At 34.4% G+C, this 15,467-nt stretch overlaps 1 protein-coding gene across 2 annotated transcripts; it reads left to right on the top strand.

Moving 5' to 3' along the window:
* The first annotated feature begins 1,877 nt into the window (after nucleotides 1–1,877).
* LOC122032011 (reticulocalbin-2-like) lies at nucleotides 1,878–13,469 on the top strand. 2 transcript variants are annotated; one of them, XM_042591253.1, is made up of 9 exons: nucleotides 1,878–2,477; nucleotides 5,813–5,915; nucleotides 5,995–6,060; nucleotides 11,470–11,640; nucleotides 11,723–11,819; nucleotides 12,624–12,751; nucleotides 12,828–12,858; nucleotides 13,057–13,154; nucleotides 13,243–13,469. In XM_042591253.1, the coding sequence occupies exons 1-6, from the start codon at nucleotides 1,934–1,936 to the stop codon at nucleotides 12,741–12,743; spliced, it is 1,101 nt and encodes a 366-aa protein (XP_042447187.1). In that variant the 5' UTR covers nucleotides 1,878–1,933; the 3' UTR covers nucleotides 12,744–12,751; nucleotides 12,828–12,858; nucleotides 13,057–13,154; nucleotides 13,243–13,469. The 2 variants fall into 2 exon arrangements, with proteins under 2 accessions (XP_042447187.1, XP_042447188.1); XM_042591254.1 differs by having other exon boundaries at nucleotides 13,020–13,154.
* The last annotated feature ends 1,998 nt before the right edge of the window (nucleotides 13,470–15,467 follow it).

Here is a 15,467-nt window from a genome sequence, read left to right as displayed (position 1 = left end):
TGCATCCAAAAAAAAACATATCAGCAGCAAAATTTCAAAAATAAAAAATAAAAAGATGAACAATCGACAAAGAATAGAATCAAACATAATGATGCTCAAATAATTAATCAGGTATTTAAAAGTCGAATCTCAATTACGGTGTACTATAAAGATTTTCCTTCAGTAAGATGATAAGTCTAAGAATGCTGGGCGTTTTGGATGGACCTTCATGAGTACTTTTTGATTTACCTTAATGGCTGGTGGGAAACAAATAAAGAAATAATCTTAGCAGCTAGTGAAAAACTTTTGTAAGATCGAATTGATCATCATCTAAATTAGTTAGTTCAAAAAAATTAGATGCCTGGATTAAAAAAAACATACAAGAAGTAGAGTGATACTGCTTTGTGTTTGTGACTCACTTGGTGAACTTATAAAAGGAGAGAAGTTATTTTTGTGCCTATATTTTGGAATAGCTGTTTAGATTTAGCGTGTTTACTTATTCATGTTATAATAATTATAAAATAGTAGTTACTATAACTATGTGATAGATAACTCAAATGTACCAGCTATGAAACAATATATAACTATTATAACTATATAATAGCTACGAGTTTGTAATTATTACAATACATTATCGATTCAAAATTTTGATGAAAAATATAAATATAAATTAATAATAGAAATAAATGATAATCTCAGTTAGTCTTATTAATTATTCCTAAGATGACTGATCTGACCCCACGAAAATTTTCTACCGGTCATTAGAATAAATCAAAAAGCGCACATGACGGTTAACCCAGAAGCCCAATATCCTTTAGTTGCATCTCTTATTTGAAGGAAAAATTTTTATAAATACACTATAATTAAAGATCAAACTAATGAATACGTGAATAATATTTTAAAAATCTTACCATAGTATATTGTCCCGAGAATAGAAATAATATAATAGAAAATAGTTGGGCAGTTGAACATGTGAAGCACCTTTGTTTTTAATTAAAAAAAAATTAAGATGAGACGTGTTTTTGACTATTTAAAAGAAAAAAATCCTAGTAAGTTTTTACCCCAAAGAAAATAGGAATATCATATTTAAAATAGGAAATAAAAAACCACCATCCCATTAATTTAGATGCAAAAATATAAATAAGAAAAATAATTAATATCGATATTAATACAAATTTTATAAAATAAAATTTAATGATTTTTGTAAAAGTATTTTTGATTTCTCGATATAGTAGGCTAAGTTATTGATGCATATAAGATCGCACCAAAATTTATATCCAATTCTAGATTGTGGACAACTTATAATTTACAAATCCGTAAGTTTCATTGTTAGTGCAAAAAGTTAATACTATTAACAGATTTCTAAATCTAACCAAGATTAAAATAAAAGAAACTATTTGACACATTTATTTGAGAAATAAAACTAAACCTCCATAAAAAAAGGAATAGAACCTAGAAATCTTGACATGTTAGTTTTGATCGATTCAGTTTATATATAACTGGAAGGTTAACTCAGATTTAAATTTTACATGTGTTGATCATCCGTTGAAAAGCTAAATCATGGCGACGTTGCCCCGCGGACTCCACTGTTGACCCAGGGCGACATGTGTTTCTTATAAATAAAAGAAATTAATGCTCATCTAAATCGGCATCGGTGCGCTGACGAGCAATTGGGAATATTGCGATATTGGCATCTCCAAGGCTTCCAGCACAAAATCATTAACAGTTGGCGACCCGAACGTTTTGGTACTCTCCCGTTTACCGTCTTTAGTTACCAACCAATTGCGGACCGAGAAAGAGTTGGTTCTGGTACAGGTGAGAATGTGACTGGGTGAGTGCTGACTTTGAATCCGCAATTCCAATTCCAATTCCAATTCCTCATCTTCTCTTCGTCCCAGCTTCGTTCGATCGGATCAAACAAAAAGCAGCGCGGCTTTGAGGAGGAGGAGAAGGCATGGCGAGGTGCGTCGTCCCTGTAGTGGCGGCGTATGCAACCGTAGCCCTTATGTTCTTCCTCCTCCTCTCCCTCCCTCCGCGCCGCCAGCATCGGCCGCACCGCCGCCTCAAGCTCCGAACCGCCGCCATCGCTCGCACCCCTGGCGACCGCCATCGCATCCCTTTCGACCCGATTATCTCTGAGATGGAGATCATCCGCGATGATCGTGAGTGGGAGAGGAATCACTTTGTCTCGATCGGCGGTGCCCCGCCCGCCGAGCCCCAGCCGGAGTGGGAGAAATTCACGGACGCTGAGGACTACATCAACGACGAAGACAAATTCAATGTCACCGACCGCATCAAGATTCTCTTTCCCAAGATCGATGTTTCCCCTCAAGACGGGTTCATCACCCACGAGGAGCTCACTGAGTGGAACTTTAAGCAGGCGGAGAACGAGGTATTGCACCGGACTCGGCGAGACATAGAGCTCCGTGACAAGGACCATGACGGGTGCATTTCATTCCAGGAGTACGAGCCTCCAAACTGGGTCCGCCGAACTCACGGTTAGCGAAATGTCACTCTTTTCAAATATATTTTAGGTTTCTCTCAGATCACACAATTTTTTTTCCCTAGGCCTGATATTTCTGTTCTAGCTCGAGAAATTTAGTCTTTATGTGGAATTATCGTTTAATTTGTTGCTTAATTTGCAACATGGAGTTTACTTTGTTTTTGAGGATAGGATCTGGACCTTGGAACTATCTAACTGAAGTTTGTTTTCAATCTTAAAGTTCGATTGAGGATAAAGCAGTATAATGCATCAGATATACGACATGAACTTAAACTGTCAGGATCTTTTTCCTCCAATCTGTGCTATAAATTCTGTTCTTGACTTCAAACGGCTACTGAAATAAGGTGTACCTGAACTTAACAAGTTTGGAAGAGTGGATAGGAGAAAATATAACAAATTTCAACCTCATCTAACAGATAAGGTGTACCTGAATTTAATATGCAAACATTTTCTATTGTTCACTTTATATATATATATATATATATATATCTGTGTGTGTGTGTCCTGATATTTTATTTTCATCTAAAACACCTTAATGGCCAAGACAACTTGTATTGGTTAGAAATGTCATACATGAGCTTTCCTTGAATAGAGTATTCTAGTATTTTTGAATCGGGAAGAATTATTACTGTGTTAAAAATATCCATAAAAAACATCTTGATGGCCCACAATAACTCATTAACCAAAAATCAAAGGCTTTCTGTGAGTCTAGGTTTTTTTTTTTTTCCAAATTGAAAAGAACCACTTCCGAGTTCAAAGTGTCAATCAAAGTGTTTTTTTTGTATCTTGATGACCTGAAACAATTCATTTGGGCCCAAAACAAAAAATCTATATATATACTGAAGGTTTTCTAGGAGTTCAAAGAGGAATATCTGCAATTTTATTGAGTTGAAGAGAACAAATTTTCGAAGTAAACCCTAAGATGTTTTTGCAAAAAATCTTTGATAACCCAAAAGAATTCATATTTTGCTAAAAATTATACCAAAAGCTTCTTGAGAGTCTCAGGAAGAGCAATGCCATTTTTTTTTTCATTTAAAATTACAATTTTCTAGTTCAAACTACCCATCAATGTGATTACAAAAACTTCTTTATAACCCTTTTTAATTTGCTTCCATTCAAAAATATATAATTTTCTCTCTATATATATTTGGTTTTTACAAATCCACTTTTTTTTTTTGTCAAAATGGTTATGTTTGAGCAATAAAATAATTAAAAAGAAAAAGATGTTAAATTTCATTAAGTAAGTGTATCTTGGGGTAGAAAGAGGAGGTGCAAGAATTTGGAAAAATAGAAACTTAGGTGTGCCTGATGAAAGTGAAAGATCTTGTGAGTCAAATGTTTTCATCAAAGAAACTATGCCATTAATTTTAATTTATCCCTATTTGGATGATAATTCATACGACAATAGTCATATTCAATCATACAACTTACAGCCAACTCCACAACCAAGCTTAAAGCATAATAAACTATCAAGGTCAATCCAAATGCAAATGAAGAACCAATTGCAAACAAGACGAATTAAGGTTTTATTAATAATCTCCTCCTCCATGAACTTTCTTCTCAAAATTTCAATTAAAATGACGTTTTCTCATATTCAATATTTTATTTTACAATTTACAATAAATTTAATCTTTATTTGCTATTATAACAAGCCCTTGATTGGTCCCTTGTCTTAGATTCCTCCTATCTACCCCTAGGTTGTTCTTGTATGAGGTTCACCTTAGTCATTGATCTAAAGATACCTTAAAGCCACATACAATCTTCTAATTTTCTTTTACAGATCAATCTAACTAAAACAAATATGTCTCAACAAAGAATACAAACACTCAATGCACATTCTTTAGGACCTAAGCAAACAAGCAACAAGAGATGATAAAACTAAATGATGAAAGGATTTGAAATTGCTCATACAATGTAGTCAATTCTTAATTCCCCAATGTGTTTGACCTTCATAAATGCCCCTTTTTTAGTCTTGAAGGAATCAATAATAAGTTAGTGTATGGTAATAGATCTTTAAGGTCAAGAAAGGCTTTTAGAGGAGTAAATATTTGAGCATTAGGTTCTTGCAATTTGGAATCAATTGACTGTTATTTAGGAATGGGTAGAGAATGGGAATCCTTTGGAGAAAGACATATCAGTTAGAAAAGAAAGGACACAAGATTAAGCTGAATCAGCCATTTCAAATTGCTTGAAATTGTAAACTCGTAAACAAATCTAAGTAATGCACATGTCTATTAGTTGTGGAATTGGCATTTGCAACTATCCTCCTATCACTTGTAAATCTTCTCAAATTTTGTTTTTTCTTTTGAATCATTGGTTTTCTGGGAGCTTTAAGAACAAGTCTAGGAACATCAACAGGATCACCTAGAGGATTTTAGGATAGGTAGAAAGGTTTTAGGTTGGTTTGGGATTTGATATCTAAAATCAGCTAACACCATGTCTTGGTAGCATGAATTCAATTTGCTCTTCTTCTAACACTCCACTTCAATTATGCTCCCTCTGCTCTAACAGGTGTCCAAGTGGCTTTTGCATGTTGGTAAATTTCATTTATGGATTTCGTAATTGAGCTTCACTAAATTTGCTAGTTTGACCAATAGCTCAATTTGATTCAGTAGTAATAATTTGTTAGTTATCATCAAACTTAAGAATGCATTCTAATATTGTATGGCAATACCCAACATGATATTTTTGGGTCGACATTACTGCCTTTATGATGTTGCTTTGGTCCTTTCCATTGAGTTGATTACACAAGTTACGCTGCATCTTTCATGGTAAGTATAACCTGGCTTTCATAATATAAACTTATAAAGCTTATCACTGAACATTTTAATATATTTATCACAATAGAACTTTTGTAAAGTTGATGGTTGGAGCCCTTCCTAGATCCATGCGCCTCCATATCATTCAGTTGGGTATAGCTCACAAGAACCTACTAGGTCATGTTGGATACCAGAGATGCTGTTTAAACTTTTATTCTGCGCAACTGTCGCTGATCAAATCATTATCTGCATAAACTCTCAAATTTAAGTAGTTTCATTTTTCTAATTCTAAATTTGATTTTCCATTACATGTTTTAATCAACTGTGACTGTACTTCAAGGTATGACATTTGCAATTATCTGTGTTGTACTTTCTGATACCGGAAGCATGGTAATGCATATTAATCAACATTAGACTGTTAATACAAGTTCTATTGCTTGTATCCTTTTCATGAGCCCAGAAATATACAAAAAGGAGTATGTCCGGCATGACAATTAAATATAAATGTTCTTTTTTCTGTGGTTGAACATGAACATTGTATGATTAATCTTCTTCATTCCAATCTTCCTAGATTACAATTTAACCGATGAGAAAGTTGGTTGGTGGAAAGAGGAGCACTTCAATGCCTCTGACATGGATGGCAATGGTTGCCTCAATTTGACAGAGTTCAATGAGTATGTTTTCTGCTTCTTTTGTCTCTGCTCTTTTACTAGTTTATTCTTGCTACTTACTTTCTTTGATTTGTTCCTTCAGCTTCCTTCATCCAGCTGACACTAATAATCCAAAGTTGATTGAGTGGTTATGTCGAGAAGAGATAAGGTGCAAAATTTACCTTGGACCATTATATATAATGCTTATGAATTGTTCTCTTCCATCCTTCATCTCTAGTTAGAAATCTGGGCTATATTGCTCCATAAGCTAGTTTTGCAAATGTCTTACAAGTGCTACTAATGTTAAATATTTTATCCCTGACTTCATGATTATGAATTATTTAGTTTGTATTCGTCCGAGTTTGGCTAGTAATGAAATATCTGGATCATCAGTAATATTATATGTGCTTTCTTCACATGCTTTTGTTAGGACCCTTGGCGGACGGCTAGAGGGGGGTGAATAGCCCTGCAAAGAAAAACAACCTTCCTCGGACTTTATAGCTTAATAATTATCAACACTTGCATAAAATAATTAAAAGTCTAAAAGAGACGACGCACAAAAAAAATTACTTGGTTACAACCAATGAGGTTGTTAATCCAAGGAAGATGTAAAACATGCTAAAATTTTCTTCTGGGCGGAGAAGCCTCTTACAGTAGTTAAATCTCACAACTAGAAAGCTAAATTGAAATTGAATCAATTACAAGTGTTGTTTCTCTTTTTTTTCTTGTTGTGTTTAGCTTCTGGGAGCAGGGCTGCTTTTATAGCCTTGCTCGGGGCGCCTGGAAGGTTTCAGACACCTGGAATGTGATAAAAGTTTATCCTCCATCCATGTGCCTGGAATGGGATAAAAGTTTATCCTCGACGCAGCGGGATGCGCCATGTCGCAAATGGCTAAGTTTTGGTTCCGGGCGCTCGGACCAGGTCCGGGTCTTCCGCTCCAGTCCTGCTCACATTGGTCCGGATCTTCTGCTTCTGCTCCGCTCGCTTGGGTGATCTCGACCATCCGGAATAGGGATCACTCAAACCTAACTTCTGTCCTTCGAGCAATCTTCCGCTCCGGCTTCTAGTCCCTTGGAAACGCTGCACACCTACTTCTCGTTCGCCCGCGTACTCTTCCGCTGCACCCGTCGGCTCTCTCGCGTGTCATTTTCTTGCTAGCTGCGTCTTTTGCTCGACTTCCTGAGCTCCTAAGTTCCTGCATACTTAGACACAAGGTTAAAAACTAACGGGACCTAATCTGACTTAGTTGATCACATCAAAACTACCTTGGGGTATTAATAATCTCCCTCTTTTTGATGTGAGCAAACTCAAGTTAAGTTAGGGTAAAACTAAACAAATAGTAGTTATAATTTTTGCAAAATATTGCAAGTAAAGTACAAAAATAAAAAAAAATAAAATTGTACTACTCTCCCCCTTGACTTAATCTTACTACTCCCCTTTTTGATCATATTTAAAAGTGGGGTACGTTAAACATAGTACTTGGAAGGTCTAAAAAGTCTAAGGGAAAAATAAAATATATAAAAAGTTAAGTTTCAAAAAATTTTGATTAAAAAAAACTTTAGCAATGGTTAAAAAAAAAATTCACAGAAAGTTCATAAGAACTTTAAAGGTTAAAAAAATTGCATTTTGATTACTAATTCATAAAAATTTCAAAAGATTGTTTAGATTAACCCTTAAAAAAAAACTTAAACAAATTTTAATGATTAAAAAAGAACAGTCCGGTGCACGAAGCTCCCGCCATGCGAGTCCCGTGGAAGGATCCATTGTACACATCCTTACCCTACTTTTTGCAAGAGGTTGTTTTCTGGATTCGAACCCGTGACCTTTTGGTCACATGGCAACAACTTTACCGTTGCGCCAAGGCTCCCCTTCACAAATTTTAATGATTAGACCTTTAAATAAAGTTTTCAGCAAAAAGTTAAAGCATTAGTTGAATGCTTCACCAATTAAACATTCAATTCAGTAATTGACTTCTAGGCTGTGGCAAGACATTAGGCCTTCTTGGTTATTGGAGCATCAACCATTTCTAGACAAAGCCTCGTAAAGAATTTAAACATTTAACTTTCTTTCTGAAAGCCCTAAGAAATCAATTAATCTAGATATGATTTTGGAACTCAAAATAGGTTCCTACCTACTAGATTAATCAAGAAATTCTTAGGAATATATTTTTGTGAAATTTTCTGAATTTGTCCCTTATGGTATTTAAAATACCAATTTAAATTATTATATCTCCTAATATTTTGATTATTTGAGCATGCATGATTTTTAAAATTTTCGATTTGTATTTTTAATTTAGCATTTAATCTAAGAGGTATGCATTAGCTAATTGTCTTTTCAAGTCTATATTTTCTTTTTTTAATTTTACTAAATCCTTGGAAAGAATTTTAATAAATTTAAACGACTTTTCAGGAGATAAGGCAACGCACCTGACTTACCTCGTATTCTGATGCTCCCCCTTCATCGTAGTTTTCCTCTGATCCCCCCACCCCCCCCCCCCCTTCATCGATGCTCATCTTGGACGAACTTTTATTGTTTTCAAGTAGGTACTCGGCTATAAGAGTTGTTCTGGCAAGTTCCTCAGTTTCTGATTCTTCTGATGACGATTTGGTGTCCATTGAAGAGTTGGATTCGGCTTCTTTCGATTCTTCGTGGAGCTTCAAGAACTTTTCCCGAAGTTCTTTTGCACTTTGGTAGTTGTCGATTCTGTCGAGATCCTCAACCGGTAGTACGCTTATAAGATGAAATTCAACCTTACCGTTTGACGTAAAATTGTCGCGCTGCTTTTTGGTTCAGAGGTGTTCTTCGAGTTCTTCTTCGTTCGTGTTCTTTGGTGCTTCATAATTATATTTCATTATTAATAAAATATTAAAATATGTTTTAAGAAATACCTCCATTCGTTGCTTCTAAAACACGAACTCCCCCTCAAACGTTGATGGGTAGATGCTAGCTCTGGCATTTCTTGTTTGCTTCAGTCGGCGGTTAGTCCTTTTGAGGCGTCCTTGCTCTGATACCACTTGTTAGGACCCTTGGCGGCCAGCTAGAGGGGGTGAATAGCCTTGCAAAGAAAAACAACCTTCCTTGGACTTTATAGCTTAATAATTATCAACACTTGCATGAAATAATTAAAAGACTAAAAGAGACGAGGAACAAAGAAATTACTTGGTTACAATCGAGGAGGTTGTTAATCAAGTAAGATGTAAAGCTCACTAAAATTTTTCTCTAGGCGGAGAAGCCCCTTACAGTAGTTAAATCTCATAACTAGAAAGCTAAACTGAAACTAAATCAATTACAAGTGTTGTTTCTCTCTTTTTCTTGTTGTGTTTAGCTTCTGGGAGCTGCTTTTATAGCCCTGCTCGGGGCGCCTGGAAGGGTTCCAGACGCCTGGAAGGGTTCCAGACGCCTAGAATGAGATAAAAGTTTATCCCCGACGCAGCGGGGCGCGCCACGTTGCAAATGGCTAAGTTTTGGTTCCGGACGCTCGGAAGGGTTCCAAGTTTTCCACTCCGGTCCCGCTCGCATTGGTTCGGATCTTCTACTCCGGCTCCGCTCGCTTGAGTGATCAAGGCCATCCGGAATAGGGCTCACCCGAACCCAACTTTCGCCCTTCAGGCAATCTTCCGCTTCCGCTTCTCGTCCAAAATGTCGTGCGCCTCCTTCTCGTCCGCCTGCGTACTCTTCCGCAACAGCTCGTCCCTCAGATGCACTGAGCCCGTCAGCTCTCTCCCATGCTATCCTTTTCGCTAGCCGCGTCTTTTGCTCGACTTCCTGTGCTCCTAAGTTCCTGCACACTTAAACACAGGGTTAAAAACCAACAGGACCTAACCTGACTTGGTTGATCACATCAAAACTACCTTAGGGTACTAATAGTTTTTTCTTCCCTTCTTGAGTTTATAAAAACAACTATTTACTCTTTACTAGAAGAAATGCAACTGTGCATTTCTATTTGGTATAATGTGCCATTATATATATATTTTTTGTTTGGTATGGTCCTCACACCTGAGCTTTGCATCTCTTGCAACTACTGGAGACAGTAATTTTTTTGTTTGGTGTTCTCAAAATCAGTGTTGTGTCAGGATTGGTCAAAAAATTTAAGTGTCCATCGTATTGGACTAGTAACGGAAAATGGAAATGCCGGAAAAATTAAAGAAAGATAAAAAAAATATTTTGTTATAAAAATGATGTTCATAGCGAAGATACATATTATGCATTATGAAATTGCATAGTAACGGGATTTTGATAATGAAATTAGTTAATTAGATTATTCATATTAGAAATGATTTCATGGTGTTGTTATTATTAGGTTAACAGTATCACATTATTATTGTTGTTATTTAATAAAAATAAAAATTATCTTGCATTATTAATAGATAATTAATTATATTTTATTAATATAGAACAAAGATTTAATACTATCACATTCATTAACACAAAGCTATAAATGATATTTTTATGCTAATATGTTATTTACTAGAATATATTATTATCTAATATTCTATATTATTGGGTTGAATTGGGATGGTGTTTTGACACAATATTGATTGAAGAGGAACTATATTCTCTCTTAATCAATGATATTATTTAATATTTGCAATAAATACTAAATAAAGAAGAGATGGATGAGACACTTGGTTTACTTTGTTGTAGATCATATGCAACAATGGTTTTCTGGTTTCTCATGAGGATGTGAGGGATTTAAGTTAGAATTCAAGAGAAAACGGACTATCTTATGCATGTCTTTCCATGTAGAAAAAGTTGGCCCCATTCATCGAGTTTGGCAAAATCAATTTAGTTAGACAAAATTCCAACTTATTTCATCTTTTTTCCCCCATGATTTGATGGATTTTCAAGCAATTTAATTTATTATACTGTTTACCTACAGATCATGTTGAAGAAAGTTTGATCAAATAAAAAATCCTGAAAATTTCCCAATAAAAAGGGCATCCCGAAGGTACCCTAGAATGTTGGTTTATTGTAGAATGGGATAGGTTCATTTGCAGCCTCATCACGGGTGCCATTTTCATCACTGATTTATCATCTTGTCTGGAGGATTAATGGGAGTAGCAGAATCTGAGTTGTGGAGCCTATTACTACTGAAATGTGAAGAACAATATTTCATGAATAGTAGAATTGTTGAATTTGTTTTAATTTGTTGTATCCAAGGGGAATTAACAGGTCTCAGTTGTGTCACTCAATCAGCATGTTAGCCACGCAGGGGTGTCTTTATCTTAAATGGGCAAAGTAGCCATCATGGCCAACATATAAAAGATGGTATACTCATTGTTATACAATTTCACATTTGAAATAGCAATATTACTTGTAGTTTATTTAAAATTTGAAGCATCAGCCTTAATTTTTTTATTTTTTATTTGAACCTTGTCACCTAGTGACAAAGGATCACCTTTACAAAATCAGTGACGGAAACCTTATTTAACTTTTCAAAATCTAACTGGACAATTTAATCAAGCATATGATCTGGCCAAGGTCTTTTTTAGGGAACGAAATAAAGACAAAAATGGAAGAAGGCTTCTAAAGTTAACATTTGATGTTGCTAATAAGGTCTGTTTTGTCTTCTCACAGGGAAAGAGATAAAGATGATGATGGAAGGCTCAATTATCATGAATACTTAACCAGTTTATTTCGCTTGATAAGAAATTATGATGAATTTTCTAGCTCAACTCATGGGGCAGGCAGTTCAAGTGAGACACAAGCTAAACAATTATTTGCACAACTTGACTTGGACCATGATGGGTATGTCTTTAATAGATTAACTGCAATAAAAATATTATGAAGTCATACTCTATTGTGAATATTGACCATATCAGTTTTTCAGTTTTCTATCGGCAAATGAACTGAAGCCAATCATTAACGATCTGCACCCATCAGAACGATTCTTTGCAAAGCAGCAAGCTGATTATGTAATTTCCCAGGTATTGTTAAAACTGCATAATACTAATAATAGTAAAATGCTAAAAATTTAATAGCTCATGAATGACATTTTTTTCTGTATCAAATGATTGTATTTTTCTCATAAATTGTTTTTTCTTCATTATAAGCAATTCTTTAATTAGACATGACGCCACAAAAATTGGTGAGTAATGTTGTATATCTGGTTTCTGTAGAGCTGGATTGCCCCCTTTCACTTGCCATACAAATGATGCTTCAATTTTTTTTTTTTTTTAAATGCTCTATAGTGGCTTTGATCCTTTGATGTTTACCAGTTGCTTCCTTTTGAATATGCTGTCATGATTTGCTGGACTGATGTCTCATTCAATTCAACACTGCCTCATCTCTTTTTTCTTAATATATTTGGTAAATTGTAGAAAGGAGTAAAGGACACAATGCCAAGCTGAACTTTCATATAGTTGGTTTAATCTTTCATTCTATTGAAACATATTTTGTCATGGAGTTAGTCAATCTATATGCAAAATGCTCACCACAATTGTGATGTAGGAAAGAGGACCTATAATTTATTGAGGGCGCACTTTTTTTCATTTTCTGTCCTAATATTTTCCTTTTCAAATTTGAATAAGATCATTGTGGCATTTCTCTTGGTTTTGAATTATATAATTTTGCTATGCATATTAAGGAATTTTCTTATGTCAACTACTTCTCTGAAGAATTGAGGTGTTGCAGCTTTATTTTTGAAATAAATAGAATTGCTATTTACTAAAAAAAGAGAATAAGTTGTACTTTTTTTTTCACTAATCCGTTAATAATCATGACAACTTCAGGCTGATACAGATAAAGATGGTCGTTTAAGTTTGAAAGAGATGATTGACAACCCTTATGTATTTTATAGCGTTATCTTCAGCGAGGAAAATGATTATATTTATCATGACGAATTCCGTTAATTCTATAGGTGTGTATGCCTTTCAGTACTGATCTACTTTTTGCAATTTGTAACTAGTGAATGAATAAGTTTTTGCTTTCCACAGGGATGAAGTGCAGCAGATGTAAACGATTTAGGTTAGTTTTTGTGAATTTTATTGCAATTAGATAATTCTTTGGCAAAATTAAAATGGTGCCTTTTTTATTAGAATTTTCAGTATATTTTTATTTTTGAAACTACTCAAATAAAAAAAGTCATCCTTTTTCATTTTTGCCAATAATTCTTTATGTTTCTTCAGAAAGGTTTTTGCCAGAAGTACTTTCTGCTTTCTACAGGGTTGAAGTGCAGCAGATGTAAAGGATTCAGATTAATTTTCTGTGAATTTTATTGCCATTAGATAATTCTTTTTGTTTCTTCAGAAAGGTTTTTGCCAGTAAGTATTCTACTTTTTATACTCAATCTCGGTGTTAATGCTTTTAGCCATCGGATTATGAATTCGTTTTACATCATCTTTTTGGCAGGTTGTGGATTTGGGACACTCCGAGTGAATCAACAGCAAACTTATTTGATATGCATTTATGCACCAGAATATCAATTTTCCTTTTATTAAATTATATTGATTATATTATAGAAAAATTCAACCATACATACTCTTGATGACTTGGTATGCCACAAAATGCCACGTTTAATGAAGTTTCCATGAACTATGATACAACTTTTCTCTTAATGAAGCAGCATTATCCTCTTACCTCTGCATCTGATATTCACCCTGATGTGTATGTTATTGTTTCATTGGTCAAGCTTGCTTTTCAAAGCCCCGATGTTCGAGTGGTTTACTTAAATATCAATTAATATTGTAACAGCATTCTATAGTTAATAGAATTATACAATTATAACTCTATAGTTGGTACAATATAATATCAATTAGGGTTGATCATAAATAAATTATGTTATAGTTGATTCATAGTCCTACAACAATAATCAATGTTATGACTATCATAAAATACCGTAATTATTATAATATAATATTGACAAAAATAAACACCATCTAGTTATGATTTATAATTGTTAAATATAAGATTTATAATTATTACAATATAATATTAATTAAAGATAAAATATCTATAAAAGGTAGTTAAAATATTAATCAAAGTTAAAGTATCTATATTGTTATAGTTATGATCTTGTAGTTACAATAATAATATAAAAGTAAAGATATTTTTAAAAATAAAAATATATTAAGGCCAGATAGGTATTGTTTTAATTATAAATAAATAAATTGTTTTCTTCTATGATTTAATAAAAAAAGATTTTCTTTTTTTATTTCCACCCAAAATAACTTTATAAAGCACCAAAAAAAAAAAGTAAAGTAAATGAAAATTTCTATAGTTGGAGGGCCAACATCAACTAGTGAAATCGGGTCCAATTTAAAAGAAAAATGATATGTTCAAGTAAACAAATTTAAGGAAAAGCTCAAGATAGACATAAAGTGATGGGGTTCACAAAAAGTGAAATGGTGGGCCATGACTTTATGTGCCTATCTTTGAGTTTTTTTCCTTGAGCATATCATTGCTCAATTTAAAATTTACCCTCACTTAAATAGGTTTCGTATCAGTTTCTTTCTTCTAAAAGGAAGGTTCGTCTGTCCTGTTCTTTTCCCAATGGGAGTGGAATGATTGATGACTAGCGAGCGACTGAGAGAGAGAGATGGAAAATAGGAGCGAGGGAGGGAGCAAAGAGATTTGCTCATGTTCCATCGTCATCGTCGTTCTCATTGTGGAAGTGGTTTGAATTGGACGATATCAGATTGGCCAGATAGCTGACGACGCAAGAATAACGGGTCGATCCCACAGGTAACCTGGTCGGAAGATGAAGGTCAACTGCAATGTGGACGCTGGGACTGTTGATTCTAAGATGTATGAAATCTAATTGCGAAAGAAAGAAAAACTATAAACAATTACAGTAATCCCCTTAAAGAAATCGGAGAAGAAAGCCTTACAATGATCTTGTGTTCTTCATTCTTGTTGTTAAAAGACGAATTACGAATGAAAAACTCTTCACAAATCAAATCCCTTTGCTTTCGTGAATGAACCCCCTCCAATGATATAAAATCGGCCCAACCTTTTGATTTTCTTGGACGCTTTATAGGGAGAAGAGTGATCACCTCTTGCCCACTCTCTCGACAACATGTGTCATTCACTTGGCAACGTGTGTAGTAACTGCACACGTCCAAGCACACGTCTAACATTTCTCACTCATCCAAGTCAATCCCCAAAGGTCGTCTAGTCACAAAAACTATACAAGAACATCTAGTCATTTTATACATTAGGAAAAATGGTTCGTGCGACAACAAGCACACTGAGCGATAGTTGCTAAGAAGATTGTTATACCTTACATAGCCGCTCTTTGAGCAATCAATGCTAACAAAATTGTTACATTTTACTTAGCCACTCTTCTAAATGAATTAGAGATATTCTCATAATGACACATAGCCTCTCTCTCTCCTGGTGGCACATAGCTTTTATCCATGAAATATCCGATCTCCCGGTAGCACACAGTCATTATCTTGAAGATATTCATATCTTATTATTTATGCAATTTAATAATCTTTATTTACATTAATATGAACATCTCTAATCTCTTATAATGATTATTATGTCAAGAACATGTTCTATATTCAATATTCACAATCATTTCTATACATAATAGAAATGGATTGACCAGTGAATAACATCAAAAGATTTAA

The sequence above is a fragment of the Zingiber officinale genome, chromosome 11A, assembly GCF_018446385.1.
Source record: "Zingiber officinale cultivar Zhangliang chromosome 11A, Zo_v1.1, whole genome shotgun sequence".
Taxonomy (NCBI): domain Eukaryota; kingdom Viridiplantae; phylum Streptophyta; class Magnoliopsida; order Zingiberales; family Zingiberaceae; genus Zingiber; species Zingiber officinale.
Note: the sequence above shows the minus strand (reverse complement) of the source record. Positions and strands in the feature narration are given on the sequence as shown.